The sequence below is a fragment of the Malaya genurostris genome, chromosome 2 (assembly GCF_030247185.1).
Source record: "Malaya genurostris strain Urasoe2022 chromosome 2, Malgen_1.1, whole genome shotgun sequence".
NCBI lineage: Eukaryota > Metazoa > Arthropoda > Insecta > Diptera > Culicidae > Malaya > Malaya genurostris.
In genome coordinates this window covers 242,490,243-242,509,894 of record NC_080571.1, presented here as the reverse complement: position 1 = coordinate 242,509,894, position 19,652 = coordinate 242,490,243, and the positions used below count along the sequence as shown (strand labels likewise).

Here is a 19,652-nt window from a genome sequence, read left to right as displayed (position 1 = left end):
CGAACAAATGGAATTCAATGGAACAATATTGAATGGATCTATTTTAACTTCATTTGTTCACAAAACTAAACCTGAAGTATGAGATTCTAGGATAAATTTGATTCCAATGGCAATGCTGTTATATTACAAGTATTAAAATTTATAGCACAATTCATCTTATTGTTTAAAATATATTCAGAAAATTGTTTCGTAATCGCCTAATGAGCCGAATAGAAAACAATATTTTCGAATAATCGAAGTACGACACAATACAATCTACACAGAAAATATAATGAAATTGACATGACACCAACATCAATGGTAGTTTTACGTAAGCATCCCTTGAATCTAAGACAAGATTAACAAGTCTCTTTCGATGCAAATCTGGATTGGAATGTGTTGAGTTTATAACTTATCAGAACGTTATTCAAAATGAACGCCCAAGTTAGTTTTATACATAGATTGAAACAGAAAAAACATATGAAATAAACATATAGCACATATTTAATTTCGATTTCTTTTTGTTTCGCTTTCGGCTAATCAGTGCTTAAATTGAACTGCCATCTCCACCTAGCAGTTCAATTTAAACCGCTAAACAAACGCATAGTTTACACTACTTATGTAACACTTTAATAATATTGCACCAAAATATTACATATTGCACCAGAGTGCAAGTATAACACATTTGACGTAAATTCGATTAATGTATTTAAAAAGAAAATGTTACAACTAAAACAGTTCAAAGCTATTTAAAAAAAATTTCAAGTTTATAATAAAAAAAAACATTCAATCACCCGAATATGGTTTTATAACTCAAGAGCAATAAATTTTCTCATAATAACTTTTTCCTTAGATGTAGCCTTTCTCGAGATATTCAAACATGAAATTCGTAGAACTAAGATTTTTGTTGAATCGCGTGTAACTAAAGGAAATTGTAGGCAATGCTTTATTTTGAATATATGTTCTAGTTTCTGTGGGCTTGATTGAAAATTTTAATTCCTGGGAACTTATGTCCTAATATCTCGGTTAGGGACCGTTCATAAACCATGTAGACCAAAGTTTGGGACTTTTTTACTTTTTTTGGTTAAAATTTGACATAACTATCGAATTATTTTCATCAAGTACTCAAGTTTAACTAAAACTACGGCCCAATTCAAAGTTTGACGGATGGCAAATTATTTGGATTTATTTTGCACTGAAAATGAAATGATAACAAGTGGTAAATTGATTGCAATACAGAGAACGTAAGAACTTCGAGTTTGAAAATGTATTGAAACTTCTAATCGGGGTATTTTCTTTTACTGTAAGTATAAAAGAAGTTACACAGAAGTAATTTCTACTCAAGATTCAAAATAATAATTGTTTCGCAACAAAATTTTTTTTCGGTATGAGAAAATAACTATCGAGCTGCCAAAAATAACCGAGAGTATGGTTATTTTTGGCAGTTCGAGCAGGGTTTTTTGTGTTAACGACAAACTGCTAACTGCTCGACTGTCAAATTCTAACTAAAAGTTAAAATAGTTCATGAGATCACACATCATCACACCCTTAGTGTTACTAGAAATACTTAATAAGTGAGCATAATAATTTTTTTTTACAACGAAACGATACTGCAAGCCCCAAGGCGAGCAAAGCAATGTACCATTTGTGTTGAAAGTTAATTTACGGTAGTTAAAGTCACGATTAATCGTGATCGGTAAAGTGGAATGGTGTGATATTTTTTTAACACAGAGGGCAGTGTCTTTGATACAGTGCGAGTATAAATCAGCCTATTGTTTACAATTTGATTTCAGCATTTTTCCAAAATGAGCAGTTTTTTTTGTGCTCGCACCCGAAAGGTCCCAAAATGACCCAAGCAGCCGAGGCGAAATACATGAAAAAGTCGAAACAGTTTGTGAGTAAGTGGGTGAATCGTTTTAAAGAGGTGAAAAATGTTGACGACTTTCCAAATCGCGGTGTATTGTCGGGAAAAGACGAAAAATTGTGACCTGTTTTTGAAGAATCCGACAATACCTTTACGCGAAGGTGCTTCAAAATTGACCAAAAAAGGTTTAAATATATCGTACGGAACTGTTCGAAGACAGTTGATCGCAAATAATTTCAAATTTCGAAGTACTTTGCAACAACCGATGTTGAGTTGGGCTCAAATGAAGATGAAGCTTGGGAAAACCAACCACACAATTTAAAACAGTTTGTTTGTTGAATTTTCAAATTTGGAAGTCGTTTTCAGAAGAATACGCAAAATCTCGCTCAAAGTATGCCTCGAAGGTGTCAAGTCATTATTAACGCTGAAGAGGATTGGACTTGCTATTAATGTATTTGCATGCAAAATTTTGGATTTAATAAAACAATATTCAAAAATATTTTCATGTTGAGTCTTTTCATTTTCTTATGTATTAGGCTGTAACTAGCAAGTCGCACTTTTTCTATCAATGATTCATTGATTCAATGATCAAATTCAAATGTATTATTCCTATTAGAGACGTAAGCGTTAAAGGACACTTATGAAAGTTACCAGAATCATTTTGAGAATTACTCGAATGGATCTGAAGGAATTCGTGCCAAAATCAGCTCAATGAAAAACAAAAATGTTTCAGTAAGACTATTAGAATGACAAGGCATGTGTATTATCACATCACTAGATGGATTAAGCAGATGTTTTTAAAACGTCTTTCGACTACATGATTATATAAAAGACTGTCCCAGAAAGTATGGACGCACTTTGATTTCGCTGTAAATAATTCTCAAGTGTTAGATATTCAAATTTTATTCGATATACTGATAATATTAGACTACAACAACATAATATTATTCTCAACATTTACTACTTAGCCATTGTAGACTAGCTGGCGCACCTTCTTGTGAACGTTCCTCATTAAATTCCGTACAAACTTCTTGGCGACAAGTTTTGACACTTCTTTCCAATTTTTTTCGAACTGTTGAGTGTTTCTTAAGATGTGCCTTCGTTAATGCCCAAAATTCCTCAATTGGTCGAAGTTGTGGGCAATTTGGTGGATTCATGTCTTTTGGGACGAAAGTGACATTTTTGGTAGTATACCATTCTACCGTTGATTTCGAGTAGTGGCAAGAAGCAAGATCTAGCCAGAAGACAACAGGATACTTGTGGCTTCGAATCATGGGTAGAAGTCGTTTTTGTAAACATTCCTTGATGTATATTTCGCTGTTCATTGAAGCAGTGGTGATAAAGGGTTTCGAAATCTTACCGCAGCTACAAATTGCTTGCCAGGCCATAGCTTTCTTACCAAATTTTTCGACTTCAATCGATGTCTCGGACTTGTTTAACACTTGCCCTTCTCGCACCGTATAATATTGTGTTCCCGGCAAGGATTTGTAATCGAGTTTCACGTAGGTTTCGTCGTCCATGATTATGTAGTTCAAATTTCCAGCAAGAATCGTATTGTACAGCTTTCGAACCCTCGGCCTGATCGGACTACGTTTTGGTTGTTTCGTCCCGAGTTTGCGGTTCAATGCATAGGACGCTGGTCATACAAGCCAGTTGTCGTATGTTCGAGCCCCGACCTGGAAGGATTCTTATTGTCAGTAGGATCCATAGTACTAGCCATGCAATGATTATGTACACTAAGAATCGGCTGCGAAGTCTGTTGAAACAGAAAAGTCAAATTCCACAAAAGGAATGTAATGCCAAGACTTTGCTTTTTGGTTGTTTCTGCTTCTTATAGGTTCGAAGATTCAATCGTTCTTTAACACGAAGAAAATTTGACTTCGAAGTGCCCACTTTTTTGGCCACATCCCGAACTAAAACCTCCTTCTTTTGCTCGAACGCCTTAAGTATACGTTTATCCAACTTAGGGTTAGCAGGACCTTTCTTCGACCTGTTTTCGGTTTATCCTCAAAGGTCCAATCCTCACCGAACTTCCTGATTGCATTTCGCACGGCTTTTTCACTTACTCCTTCCATTTTTGCTATCTTTCTCAGTGACAGTCCGCGTTCTGTGCACCATTTGTACACAATTTTTCGACGTTGTTCTGCTGAAAGTCCACGCATTTCGAAACAAACTAATGAAAACGAATAAACAAGTGCACAAGTGGTTAGAGAAGAGTGTAAACAACAGGGCGCAGTCGTAAAAATTGACAGATTCTGAACCATTGCGGAATGGTAGCGGTTTTTGGTTGCGTCCATACTTTCTGGGACAGTCTTTAAATAGATTTTACGAAAAATTAATTTGATCACGACATAACGAGTGGGTCTATTACTCGCTAACGATTTGGTGAGTCGATGAATAAGAATATCATTAGCTATATGAGACCACACAGCAGGCAAGACAACAATAGAATTCTACTAGTCGTGCGCAATGTTTGTCTATCGAGATGTAGTTTCCCGACATCTACAGGGTAGCACAATGGCAGAGCAGTTCCAAGTGTTGAAGATGCTTAATAGTTTTAGTTTTCTCTTGTTTCGGGGTAGAGTATCACGAAAGGTCTGTTTCGACTATGTTATTCATAATTTATCGCTTTTGCTAATTATCAGGAAGGTACGAAATCAAATTTATAACAAATCCACGAGAAGTTATGTAAAAACACTCGCCCTTGTTCTGAATAACGTCGTATCGATTTTACGACTTTATTTCATTTGTATTCACAATAACGCTAGCAAAACAAAGGTAGCTAGGATTCGATCGAACCACATTCGATCGAAAAATCAATACGTCGTTATTCAGAATAAGGGCGATAATTTCTAATAGTGAACGACTGAATTGTCCGTATCACCATTTCCGGAAATAATGCCCAACCATTTAATAAAACACAATTAACCTTATTTCTACAGATTTTTATTAGCAACAACTTTCACTTCCCACCGTTCTCTCATCACCTCGTTGATATTGATACGATCGACCGGGTCCGGATCCAGAAGATTGCGCACCATGCGAATGGCATCGAGCGAAATTACTTTCTCTACTTCCGGTAAAAATTGAAACTGACGTCCGAGCTGGCATCGTACCAGTTTCTTAAGGTTCTTCTCATCGAACGGCATTATGCCGTTCAGCATGATGAACAGCACCACCCCGAGTGACCACAGATCTGCCGCTTTAGGCTGGTAAGGTTTTCCGCCAACAATTTCCGGTGCTGCGTAGGCAGCGGATCCGCAAAACGTTTTCGAAAAGATACTACCACCGGTTTCATCTATGCAGTTTCGTGCGAATCCAAAGTCCGACAGTTTGATGTTCATGTTTTTTGAAATGAGAATATTTTCGCACTTAAGATCCCGATGAGCAATGTCCATTTGATGCAGATAATTTATAGCATCAACCATTTGATAGAACCAATATCTAGCCTGGCCCTCCACCAGTCCACCATGTTTTCGTATGAAACTCAGCAGATCTCCTCGTTCCGCGAGTCGCATGAAGATAAATACCCGGCGACCTCTTCGCATAATGCTGTGCGTTTGTATTATGTTAGGGTGTTCGATTTTACCTAGAATCTGCAGTTCACGGGGAAGGAATTTCGTCAGAAAGTCAACATCTTTGGATTTGCCTTCATCAACGACTTTGCATGCCAAATGCATTGGTTTTTGTGGTCCATCGCCGGTTGTTGGTTCATAATATTTGGCACGAACAACCGTCGCAAACGTTCCTTTGGCCATTCGACGACCGAGAAGATAACCACGGGCTTTCAGAGCTTGCGCGTCAGGTATTTGGTGTGTCAAACTCTGTCGGAGCGCCAATCGTGATGATCTACGTAATGGCAGTGGTCGTCCTTCCCCGGGTAGAGTCCTGTTCGCTTCAGCGGTGGTTGACATTTCGTTGTGCTTGAAATTTTCTTTGATTATTCACGTAATTTTCCGATTAATTTGGTATTTCGTTAACACGTTGGATCGTCGAACCTAACTAAAAGTTGTTTCTATCGAAAGCGATAAAACGCAAATCCTGACTGATATGGCAAACCAAACTTGTGACAGAAATGTCCCGTTGAATTTCGTTGGTTGCTACGATTAGTTGCCCCGGGTTGGCGGTCCAGTACATACGACACTGGTCTTACACGCTAGTAATGTACACAGTTTGCACCGTGTTTTTTGAAATAAAAAATCAATGATAAATCAACACACGAAATTGATTCGAATCGATTGTTTTGAGAATTCACTGTTACTCGTGACTAAACATCAAAATGACATGAAATTATGACAGGTATCTTTTGAAGATTGGTACTCATGAAAAATAATATAGAAATTTATGTATCTCTCCCGAGACTTATTGATCCACGTGTTAAATTAGGATTCATGTTTTGGTTCTGCAAACTCAAATAACTTTTAACATTATTACGCTTCTATTAATATTAGTCTTGTTTTACGGGTATAATGATTATATCATTTTTCCACATTCACTTCGCTTCGATGGTCCACTCGTTTCCATAAACCGAGAGCTGACCATGATAGCCATCGTGAGTCATGTTTACGTGTACGATTAAGCGACGCAACAAGCGAACAGACTATTGAAAATCATGTTTTTATAAGTGTGATAGAAAGACCGCTGGCGAACAAACTGCGAGGTGCAACGAAAAAACTTAATTAAGTATTTAACATTTTATCCGCTACTACGGAAGATTCCTGTTACTCACACTACGGCATTCATACGCTTGGTTCAAGTTGGTCCGATTCCTTTATGTTTCCCTGGTTTTAATTATCGATGACAAGAAAGCAAAAAATGCATCATTTCCATCCGGTTAACGTTGTTGCAACTGATTGTCTTGATAGGTAGCCTAAAAAAACCTGAATTTATTTTTCTTCACAGGGGATTTTTGCATATAAGTACTTGTAGATTGCCATCTTCTGATCTGCCTTTAAAGACATGAGATTCGCTGTAGTAACGTATATCTAAACACTTGATCCAAGACAGGGGACCCCAGTGAACCAATTTCTGCCTTGTATGACTACAAGTCATGATGGCGGAACCATCGTTTTCTAAAGGGTGATTTTTTAAGAGCTTGAGAACTTTTTTAAACAATAAAACGCATAAAATTTGCAAAATCTCATCGGTTCTTTATTTTAAACGTTAGATTGGTACATGACATTTACTTTTTGAAGATAATTTCATTTAAATGTTGACCGCGGCTGCGTCTTAGGTGGTCCATTCGGAAAGTCCAGAAACAAAAATCTATCTACTTAAGGCTACTAACCATAAGACTGAATATTTCTGTCAAATATTCAAATTGATTAGCAGAAATATCTGACTTTAAGTGTTATGATGATGTAATGATGCTGGTCACTGATACTAAATTACAAATAAAACTACCGCATCGATAGTCTTTTACTTTCCTTTGCTTTCTGACGTATTTCATGACTCATGAAATGGGTTAAATTTAGACACATTTGATTGATATCTTATCTTTTAACCTGTATAAGAAAGTAAACGTACAATCCTCGACATAAAATCCGATTGATAAATTTGGCAATTTGATTGCAAAATTTCATTGCACATTAACTATAACGCCATCCAATTCAAGATTTCTTCAAATATATGTATTAATATATCGTTGGGAGCTAAACTCAATTCAGTTTTGACCTTAACTTTTGATAGCATGGATGGACGGAACATAGATTAGTTTCGGCTTCAAGTGAAAACGACATAATTGATTTGAACATTTCATAGTAGATTTTATAGACCCAGTCCAACGTCAGTGTTCAACATGACAGTTTATGCACTGACGAGTCTAAGACAAAACGTAAAGATAATAATAAAGTTTTTGAAGCTATATACGAAGTTTTTTTGAAGCCTATCTGAGCAAACGCTAGATAAAGGTACTATGGCATTTTTTTGTTCCGATTATAGAGGTTTTAACTCTAATGTCATTAGCCTCTTCCGGCAAGAAAAACTTTCTGACCCTATGTGCGGGATTGGGAATCGAGCCCAGGTGGGTTGCGTGAAAGACATCGACTTACCCATCAATCGCAATACCCGTCCTCAATATGGAAAAATGTTCCATTTGACGAAGCGTTTCACTCGGTATTATCGTTAGATGGGAAGCGTTACGTTAAGTCAAACAAGTTAGAAAACGTTGCACACGATAATTTTCTTAAATTGACGGTTACAAATCATATGAGTTATTTTGTGGAAATTATGAATGTTAAAAACCGTTATAAGGGTTAGATAGTTGCGGTAAGGAAGTTATAGGTGCTACGAAGTGTTATACACGTCACTCTTTTGTAAGTTATAGGTGTTACGAAGCGTTACTTTTCTGTAAGATATAGGCGTTACGAAGCGTTACATGCGTTACTAGGTATTGCAAGCGTTACTTTTTAGTAAGCGTTACAAACGTTACTTTTTTGTATGTTATAGGCGATACGAAGTGTTACATGCGTTACTTTTTTTGTATAAGTTATGGGCGTTACGAAGCGTCACATGTGTTACTTTTTTGTAAGTTATAAGCATTACGAAGCGTTACAAGCGTTACTTTTTTGTATGTTATAGGCGGTACGAAGCGTTACATGCGTTACATTTTAGTTAATCATAGGCGTTACGAAACGTTACATGCGCTACTGTTTTAGTAAGTTATAGGCGTTACGAAGCGTTACATGCGTTACTTTTTAGTAAATTGCAGGCGTTACGAAGCGTTACAAATTTAACTTTTTCGTGAGTTATAGGTGTTTCGAAGCGTTACATGTGTTAATTTTTTGTAAATTACAGGCGTAACGAAGCGTTACAAACGTAACTTTTTCGTGAGTTGTTGATGTTACGAAGCGTTACATGCGTTACTTTTTAGTAAGTTATAGGCGTTACGAAGTGTTACATTTTAGTAAGTATACGTGTTACAAAGTGTTACACGCGTTACTTTTTAGTAAGCTACAGGCGTAACGAAGCGTTACAAACGTAAATTTTTCGTGAGTTGTAGGTGTTACAAAGCGTTACATTTTAGTAAGTCATAGGCGTTATGAAACGTTACATGCGCTACTTTTTAGTAAGTTATAGGCGTTACGATGAGTTACATGCGTTACTTTTTAGTAGAAGCGTTACAAACGTAACTTTTTAGTTAGTTGTAGGTGTTACGATGCGTTATATGCGTTACATTTTAGTAAGTCATAGGCGATACGAAATGTTATGAAACGTTACAAGCGTTACTTTTTTATAAGTTAAAGGCGTTACGAAGCGTTACATGCATTACTTTTTTTGTAAGTTATAGGCATTACGAAGCGGTATATACCTTACTCTTTTGTGAGTTATGACGTTACAAAGCGTTACAAGACGTTACGTCACTTTACATTCGTTACTTTTTATGAGTTATAAACGTTATGAAGCGTTACAATGTAATACATGCGTTACCTTTTGTAAGAGACAGGTGTTACGAAACGTTACTTTTTGTAAGTTACAGGCGTTACGAAACATGACATGTGGTACTCTGTATAAGATTTTGGCGTTACGGCGTTGGAACAATACTATTGCTCAATAAAATGTGATAGACGTTTTTCCTAGTTTTCCTACACGATTTCCTGATTCATGATTCCATTCGTGATTGCAATGTTGTTCTTCAAGCCACCTGAACAGATGGCTGTCCATTCAACATATTTCTCAACAACTCAACTTTGTTTGAATATTGTGTCCTCTTCCAGGATTCGCAAAATTCACGAGAGTCCAATACCGCTCGATAGCTCAGAACTCCGGGCAGTACGGTGGATTCGCCTTTTTTCGGTACAACATGGAGTCCATTCGTTTTATATCATTCCAAAACATCAACATTAAATCTATTTGGATGGAATCTATTCCGCAATGAATTACCCGTCATTTTGATAACCTTTTTATTGAATGTGTGTGTGTCGGTTTGGAATGCAATTCCCTCATTTGAAGTAGTTTGCGAGTTCGAGTTTTGGCTCTGGGATAATTCTCGCTAATTTATGCGTAAGTCTTTTGCCAGTAGTTAAAATTCTTATGAAAGTTCAAATTATTTTATATCGTTTGGTTCAACATTCCAGACCCGTTTCTTTACTGATTGTTTTGATTTGAATATTATTAATCAGTAAGAATAACTTAAATTAAAATTATGAGTTTGAGGATTTTCTGAACGTGAAAACTTCATGCGCTTTTATTTTTATTGATAAAAACGAAAATACCCACGATTCATAAAAAATATTATTTGTCATTCATCGTCATTTTTGTACAAATCGTACATTTCGTTGCGTTAAAACTTGTGCATACGTTCTGGAAATGAATCATAAAAGTCTATCATATTTCCTCGTTTTTGTTTTTTCGAAGTTTATTTGATGTCAATAAATGCAATGGTATAGAACATCATAATGGCGGCCATGGAATGTTCCTTAATGCAAATTACATTTAACCTGAGAAGTAATAAATCAAATGACCCACAACCAATGTGTCTTAAATGTACTTTAGAACCATCGAATTTGATACGAGTGAAACTGTCATCGAATGAACACACACAAAACTAGATTTATGAAAGAATTGAATGAAAATAATGTTTTAAAGAGAATGTTTGAAAGCAATATTGGTCTTATTGTCAATTATTTTCGTAGCACCATACAAGCAATAGTTCTATACGCTATGAATCGGCTGCGAAGACTGTTGAAACAGAAGATCAAATTTCACCGAAGGAATGTAATACCAAGGCTACAATGGCTAGTGCCTGAGGAAAACCAAGCTTTTATTGCAAGTTTTTTTTCTGACAGATTCCGATGTTCGTTGTTTTTCGCACTTGCTCTTCTTTCGACGCTATCTTCTATCTAAAAATTTGTAATATCACCAAAAATTGATTTCATACAATGAACAAACATACGTTTATTAGTCTGCGAAATATTTCACGCGTTGATGAAACAGTTCCAGAGATATACGTTTTAAGGGGTGTCTAGATTTTGTCACGAACAAGCCTTACGTGAGTGGTTAAGAATCTCCTTTCAATTACCAGATTCTATCAGCAACAGTGATAAGTGCTAATAAAAGGGGAGTCTAGCTCTCTTTGTCCACGCATTATAAAAGGCAGAAATATGACAGTACCACTCTCTCTAGACAATACGTTTCTTCGGGTGCCGCGATGGCCTCTCTCCTTCTTATTTTCAAATTTATTGTATATTAAAGATTAGAGAGACAATAGACAATCAAAGAAACCAATGATATCCTAGATATAGTTGATGATATACAATAATTGAAAAGGATACACTTTAATAGTTGATATTATATAATAACACATGGGCTGAAAAGTCCCGGGCCTAACAAAGACAATACGATTTTTGGCTCAAAACTTTATTTATCAACAAAAGCTCCATCAAGAGCAACGTCATCATTCCAGCGTCGCTCTAACATTTCAATACCACTTTTATAGAACGATTTATCTTTTGCCTCAAAATAGGCCTCAGGTATGCGAATAGTCGCTAGGAGCCAAATCTAGCGAATACGGTGTATGTGGCGGCAATTCGAAGTTCAATTCATGTGGTTTTGCCATTGTTTTAATTGACTTGTGACACGCTGTGTTGTCTTGACGAAACAAAAATTTTTCTTTGTCATATTTCAGCCTTCTTTGCAGTTTCAACCTTAAAACGCTTTAATAATGCTGTATAATATTCACTTTTAATGGTATTTCCTTTCTCAAGATTGCCGATAAATATTACACCACGCACATCCCAAAATACCGAGACCATAACCTTTCCAGCCGATTGTTGTGCATTCGGACGCTTTGGACGAGGTTCACCAGTTGCTGTCCACTCAGATGACGATCGTTTTGGTTCCGGAGAGGAGTGATGAGTCCATGTTTCGTCCATTGACACATATCGACGCAAAAAATCCGGTTTGTTACGATGTTTAGGCGGCCAAACACTGCTCAGAATCATCAACACGTTCTCGTTTTTGGTCAACAATGAGCAAACGCGGCACCCACTTTAAACAGAGCTTTCTCATAGTCAAATGCTCATGCAATATAAAGCCAACAAGTTCTTTTGATATCCTTACGATGTCAGCCCGATCAGATGCACATAACAAAATCATAACGAAAGTATATCAACGGTTGATATGTATAACAATTTTTGTTATTTTGAGATATTTCACAAATGAAAACAGTTGAAAGTTAAAACTTATGATAACAATATAATAACAAAATCAGTTATGATATTTTATTTTTATTTGCAAGACTCATGATAAAGTTCATTAATTGGAAAAATGAGTTCTTCCGTGGCTTCATATCGAAATAAAGTTCTATAATATAGAGTTTCAAAGAACTAAAAGAAGAAACCAGATCACTAAATAAATGATTCATTTAATAAAAAAAAATCATTCAACAACTTTGGATTGAAACGATGCTAAAAGCTGTGATATTGTTTTACTGTGTTAAATTTTCTATCTAATTTTTTACAACTATTGATATAAATTTCTGCTTTCGGACTTCTGTAGTTATATCAAATTCAATAATAATTGTGATACAAACTCATCAAAATCTGTTACGATTTTGTTTCCCAAAAAAAAAAAAGACTCTAGTTTTTTGTTATGATTTTTGTTATTTTAACAGCTTACCAGCCAAAAATATTTCAAAATTTGTTACAAAATATTTCTGAAATAAATTACTCCAGTTGTTATAATTCTGTTATTACCATCTGATCGGGTAGCTAACCCACGCAACTTCACTTTCGATCAATCAAAACGATTTTGTGGATTTTATATGTTTTCTGGTGTTACCGCCTCATTTGGACGTCCCCATAACACTTTTCAAGCCATTGCTTCGCTTGAACGGTATTTGTTCCCCGTCGAGAAGCAGTGTAAAATTGACACACGAAATTGTTTTTGATCCATTGCTCTGAAAATAACAAAAGTAGCGTCACTTTTAGCACAATAACTCATAAACTAATGAATAGAATATAATGAAATTTTAACAGCTGTCTTAAGGTTAGTATTAATTGAAAAAAAGGTAACTGCAATAAAACTAGCGCCATCTATGTTTTAGGCCTGGGACTTTTCACTCCATGTGTTATTTGTAATTCTTCATAAAGCTGCTTGAGCTAAAACGAAACTAAATATTTCAATAGTTTGACAACATATGACGCTTTTTGTGTTCTAGGATCACCTAGAATCAGGATATAATGACACTTTGTGTGTTCTAGGATCAGTAACAAACCTTAAATCTTTAAAATAAGGAATATTTAAATCGGCAATTTCGAGACTGGAGCCCAGGTGCAGGTGAACGTGGATCGTAATTTCATCTGTTCGTTTCAGGTAGCTATCTTGGTCTAAAGTTGGCTAAAAATTAAAAAGATGTAGGGTTGCCTACATCGGAAGTAATTCAATTGGCAGCTCGTTTTTCCTCAATTGAAGTAGTTTGCGAGGTCATATATTGAATGAATATTTGATTCATTAGTCTTTTGCCAGTCGTTAGACCCGTTTCTGTACTAATTGTTGAATCTGCTAAATTGAAGTGTGCTAACTAGTTGAAATTGATTTGAATATTATTAAACAACAAATGTCCTTGTACACATCCATTTTTTTTTAAAGACTTTGCTGTTGACAGCACTCATCAAAACATAATAACAAGATAGTCATTGTTATTCGCTAAGCTTAAGCATCATCTCGCATGACGGGCCAGAAATATTTTTCGGGTACAATTCAAGCGGTCTTGCTGCGGCTGTGTTTCGTTACCTACCAAAGCATAAAACTTAGTTAATTCGTTATCATTCTATCCTTTTGCCAATACCCAAATGAAGGAGCATTCATTGAGCCAAACCCAGCGGCGATCTGACCATTTTATTCCTAGAATCTCGTTAGAGCTGAACTTTTAACCAGCTTCATCTAATCGATGATGGCTGCTAGAGTTTGTGATGTCAAAAAAATTAATCATCGCAAAAAATAGCGAACATCACGAATAGGTTTTTATATGATTTCAGTTTTAAATTACCCTTCACTCGCCCGGAGCCTGACCTGCCCGCAACCCGCAAATCACACATTCCAAATGTTCCCAAATCCGGACGGTACCATTAAAAACTGCTCAAAAGTCTCTTGTTGCTGGTTTGGAACCTACATATAGCGCTAGAATTCGATGGTGTGCGAGAGTGTATGAAATGTTCGCATTCTGCTGCGCGGCTTGTTTTTTCAGCTGCACTTTCTGCCTAGATCATGATAAAATTTTAGCTAACGTTCCCCGCGCACTAACTGGGGAGCTTTTGCAGGTCCTGTGTATTTGAGTTGTGTACATTAGTCGTCGTCGTCGTCATCGGCGTCGGCGTCGTCGTCGTCTATGTTGTTTTTTTTCGGATGCGTTTTTTCTTGCCTTCCTCCTTTTGCCCGAACCGAACCGTATTTTGTACACAACACACCACCATCAGCGTTCAGTCAGCTACTGCGATCGTGTTTCTCCCCGGCAGCAGTACATAAGCACGTTTTTTGTTTATGTGTCATGATGCTGTCCGCTCTGGTCGTGTGCTTTTTGGAGCCGTGCGAACGAGTTAGAGCCAGCTCAAGGGCAGGCATAGCGGAGGCTAGCACTGCTGGTGGGGTTCCGTCTTTATCCGTTTGCTATGTGTTCTAAATTATACCCTCACAGTGTCGGTAGGTGACGAAAATTTCGGTTTGATTTCAAGTTGAATATTCTTAATGTACAAGCACATCCTTCAAATTATTTAAAACTCTTAGTAAAACGTAATTAAAAAAAAAAGTCCAATGCGACGTTCAACATTTTTCGTTGAATTGAAATTTATATCATAGTCTACTCGCAATAGTTGCTAAACATGATAATTTCGAAAAAAAATGAAAAAATAATTCTGTTAAATACGACATTATCAACAGTCAATAATATCAAAATAGATAATTCTGTAGTTAAAGGACTAAGTTATCACCATTGAATGCAGTAATATCCAAAAAGGAGGTAATATTTTTTTGAAAAACTTTCAATTCCCACTTTTCAGGGAACAAAATGTAGACCACATTCAAGCTTCAGGAATACTCTTATGCAGATTCAGGAATACTTTGAAAAAGTATTCTTTGATGCAGTTAAAATATTTACCGCGACAAATTTTGGCAGTTAAATTTTTGATTCATAGTACATTCTTCCATGAATCTTACCGGTTATTCAGTTGCTGTTATGTTTTGTATGTGACAGGTCTATTGTACTAATAATCATCTGATTAGTAGACTCGTCATATCATTTTGCCGATTACTCGACTTTCAATCAATGAATAATCGATAAAACTAGTTACAATATCTTTGCTGCGGCTCTAAAAAACAATACCGTAGATAAAATATATCTAAAATTGTTGAATACGGCTATTATAGCGACGTGGAAACTCGAAGCGAATGCACCTATTTTCATCTTACTCTTAAAGTCAATTTAACGAACACAGACAGCAGATCTCACTCAAACGAATAGTTTTCGTATATGAGCTGACTACTAGATTAAAATGAAAGGACATACAAATTCTTAAATTTTGTTGGGATTCCACTTTCGGTTTCGATGTTACAGGGTGAAGAATTTCCATTGCATGAATGTTTTTTCAAGAGACCATGAAAAGAGTAGTGAATTCTCCGCAAAAACAAAAATGCTGGTGAATATTTAGGGTGAACACAAACTTATTGGAACACTTCCAACTGGCTGTAATCTCCTCCTAGGGAGAAATTATCGAATTTTACATAGTTCATGTTTGAAGTGTATTATTTACATCCTTCAAATTGTGCAGTTAGGTGGTACATATGGTATGGACGCTACCATTTCGCAATGGTTCAGAATCTGTCAATTTTTATGGCTGAGCCCTATTGTTTGCAATCTTCTCTAACCACTTGTGCAGTTGTTTATTCGTTTCCATTAGTTTGTTTCGAAATGCGTGGACTTTCAGCAGAACAACATCGAAAAATTGTGTACAAAGGGTGCACAGAACGCGGACTGTAACTGAGAAAGATAGCAAAAATGGAAGGAGTAAGTGAAAAAGCCGTGCGATATGCAATCAGAAAGTTCTTTGAGGATTGAACTTTTGAGGATAAACCGAAAACGGATCGAAGAAAAGGTCCTGCTAACCCTCAGTTGTATAAACGTATACTGAAGGCGTTCGAGCAAAAGAAGGAGGTTTCAGTTCGGGATGTGGCCAAAAAAGTGGGCACTTCGAAGTCAAACGTTCTTCGTGCTAAAGAACGTTTGAATCTTCGAACCTATAAGAAGCAAAAACAACCAAAGTGTAGTCCGAAACCAGAAGCATCGATCAGACCGAGGGTTCGAAAGCTGTACAATACGATTCTTGCTGGAAATTTGAACTGCATAATCATGGACGACGAAACCTGCGTGAAACTCGATTACAAATCCTTGCCGGGAACACAATATTATACGGTGCGAGGAGGGCAAGTGTTGAACCAGTCCAAGACATCGATTGAAGTCGAAAAATTCAGTAAGAAAGCTATGGTCTAGCAAGCAATTTGTAGCTGCGGTAAGATTTCGAAACCCTTCATCACCACTGCTTCAATGAACAGCGAAATATACATCAAGGAAAATTTACAAAAACGACTTCTACCCATGATTCGAAGCCACAAGTATCCTGTTGTCTTCTGGCCAGATCATGCTTCTTGCCACTACTCGAAATCAACGGAAGAATGATATACTACCAAAAATATCACTTTCATCCCAAAAGACATGAATCCACCAAATTGCCCACAACTTCGACCAATTGACTAATTTTGGGCATTAACGAAGGCATATCATAGGAAACTTGTCTCGGCAGCCGAAACCATTCAACAGTTCGAAAAAGATTGGAAAAAAGTATCAAAACTTGTCTCCAAGAAGTCTGTACGGAATTTAATGAGGAACGTTCGCAAGAAGGTGCGCTAGATAGTCTACAATGGCTAAGTAGCAAATGTTGAGAATAATATTCTGTTGTTGTAGTCTAATAAGATCAGTATATCGAATAAAATTTGAATATCTAACACTTGTGAATTATTTACAGCGAAATCAAAGTGCGTCCATACTTTCTGGGACAGTCTTTAAGTGACAGATTTGCAATCGTTGCAAATAATTTTACCCGCGCATCTAGTAAATCCGGTTCTCTCTCATCGTGTTATCGTCTGAAAGCTGATAAGTCTACCATCTACCGTATCTCGTGTTTTCAATTGGTACAACGAACGATCAACTGTTGATCGGAAAGAAAATTCCAAATTTGGCAGAATATAATGATTTGGCAAGCCATTTGCTCTTGTGGGAATTGAGACAACGGGGAAGATTAATGGACAGTCAGTTATACATAGAGAAATGCTTCCAAAAGCGTCTACTTTCACTTCTAAGTTAATACAAAGATCCTACGCTCTTGTAGTCTGATTTAGCCTAGTGCCATTACTCGAAAGATGTTTCGGAGTATTACAAGATTAATGAATTCGATTTCGTGCCAAAGAGCTTGAATTTTTCAAACACACCCGTTCTACGGCCAATTGAGAGGCACTGGATTCATGAAACAGGTGCTTCGGAAATATCATAAGAAAGTAAAGGAGGAAGAATAAAATGAATTTTCACGAAAAACAATTTGGTCTAAACGTTGTACAGGACCTTATGAATAAGTATTGAAATTAAATAAAGCAAACATGGAAAAAGTTGATCTTTAATTTGATTCCCTGAAAGTTTGTAGATGATCGGTTGAATGAGTGAATTTTGCCGAATATTTTTATATGAAGCAAATTGGTTCCGTACATCCTTCATGGCTATCAACTAACAATCCTTATGTATAGTTTTAAAGTGTTGAACGATTTACTTTCCTTTACTGTTGCATTTTAAACGAAGGATTGAAATTACTAGCGCTCATCAAGTTATAATACTAGAAGTTTTTGATCACAATTTCGGTACTTACGGAACCGGAAACGAGGAACTGGTATAGTTCCTCAAATTGGGATAGCTTGAGGCCAATTTCAAAAAGTCGTTGCATCGTCATTTTAAACGACAGTTCGTAATTTTTAACACTTATCACTCAATAACACCGGAACCAGAAATTGGATCCGGTTAAAATTTTATATCCACCTACGGAACTATAGGATCTTTTATTTGAATCTAATTTAAAAAAAAATCGGATGAGCCTTCTCTGAGAAATCGAGGTTAGTCCCGTTTCGGAATAATTGATCAGCTTCTGTGCTACTTCCAGAAACGGAAACGGGATCGGAAACTGGAAGCTGGTATAGCCAAAGTTGGACATCAACCAAAACAGACTACAAATTGCGCTTTTTTCGAGGAGCCTTTTCGTTTTTTGTATCGTCACTTCAAACTACGGCTACACAAATTTTCAACTTCATCATCTTATAATACCGGAACCGGAAGAGGATTCGAATGTGATTCGTTAGCTACCTGCGGAATTATAAGACCCTAATTCGAATCGAAGTTTGTGAATATCTGGTCAGCCATTTCAGAGTAATCGGAATGAGTTACTTGTTGATGATTTCAATCACCATTCTTGATATTTCCGACATCGAAAATCATGGACCGATATAACTGTAGTTTATTTGGTCTTCAACTAACGAATTCTTTCAACCTAGGAAAAAATCGCTTCTCTTTTCATGGTCCCTTGAACAAATATTCTAGATATTGAATATCTTACACACCGGAACTAGAAGTCGGATCCCAACAAAATTTAGGAACACGAATCATAGAAATAATGAAAAAAGCATTTATTGGAACTCTTTCCATACGATTGACACATTCCAAAGAAGGGCACCCTTATAAAATCTCGCATTCTCGGATGCTTGATTCTGAAGGCAGCTTATAGAATCCGATGTAAACGACTTCCTGCTCAATCGATTAATACAATGGCCCTTCAGTCCTTGTTGGGACGGAAATATAGAGGACCTTAGATGTTTAGTCTAATTTTTATTATTGTGATACAAATAATTACTTTGTTACACTAAATACCAGATGTTAAAAACTGTGGCTAGTGGCGACATGCTAATGAAGATATGTTTATTCTCCACCGCAAATAATCCAACACAATTGATAGCCTTTCCTTGAAAAAATCTGTCAGCGAGCTGTGCTTGCAGCGTTACAAATGGGTTTGGTTTGCATCGCTCAACAGAATGCGAAGATTATTTGTACAATTACCCTGTATAATTCTTGTCCTTAATTGCCCTGATTTGTATTTTAATCACCAATGATTTCACATTCCATTCATTGCATACAAAATCCTTAGCTTGAATTCATTATGAGTCTTGCATGGAAATATCCTAAATTGGAATAATATCCAATATTAAAGGCAACTGTGTTAGGATTCTTGGAAAAATGTTGCCCATTGAGTTCCACTGTGCAAGTTTTTTTTTAGCCTAGCACACACAGTGCTGCATCGCTCGATTAGCTGCCGTACAAATTGAAACGAAGAGCTTTTCTCTCTGTGTATGTACAATGCGGAGCCAAAGTTTTTTCATGCCGGTATTCTCACTCGTATCGTTTTGCTCGCCTCCCCCAACACACCCTCTGATAGGAGCGCCCATCGTTTTCCTATGTACTACCTAACAACTCCCTATCCATCGTGTCGGCATCGGATACGACGTTTGTGTGAGTGTTGTCAGGCTGCCGTTCGGTCCTCTAGCAGGCCAACACCGCGTGTATCAGAACGCGTGTAGAAAAACACTTTCTGCCAATTTTGCTTCTCTCTGTTTTTATGCACGCGTTTCTATGCTTCTCTCATAAATAATGTTTTTTGCATGCTTGACTCTCTTTCTCTCTCTGGTCCACTGACCGTTTACTCCTGGCTGTCGACCATGTGGTTTCACC

The 19,652-nt window shown here is 36.7% G+C and overlaps 2 protein-coding genes across 2 annotated transcripts in view; one reads left to right on the top strand and one right to left on the bottom strand.

Annotated features, from left to right (window-relative positions):
• LOC131428379 (uncharacterized) overlaps positions 1–19,652 on the top strand; it is a 93,369-nt gene that overhangs the window by 49,805 nt on the left and 23,912 nt on the right. The window lies entirely within an intron of this gene.
• Positions 4,765–6,156, bottom strand: LOC131428378 (testis-specific serine/threonine-protein kinase 1-like). The gene has a single exon (XM_058592288.1). The coding sequence runs from the start codon at positions 5,755–5,757 to the stop codon at positions 4,780–4,782; it is 978 nt and encodes a 325-aa protein (XP_058448271.1). The 5' UTR covers positions 5,758–6,156; the 3' UTR covers positions 4,765–4,779.

Excerpts from the sequence above, each read along its gene's own strand:
- LOC131428378 (XM_058592288.1), bottom strand. The coding sequence starts at position 5,757 with ATGTCAACCACCGCTGAAGCGAACAGGACTCTACCCGGGGAAGGACGA.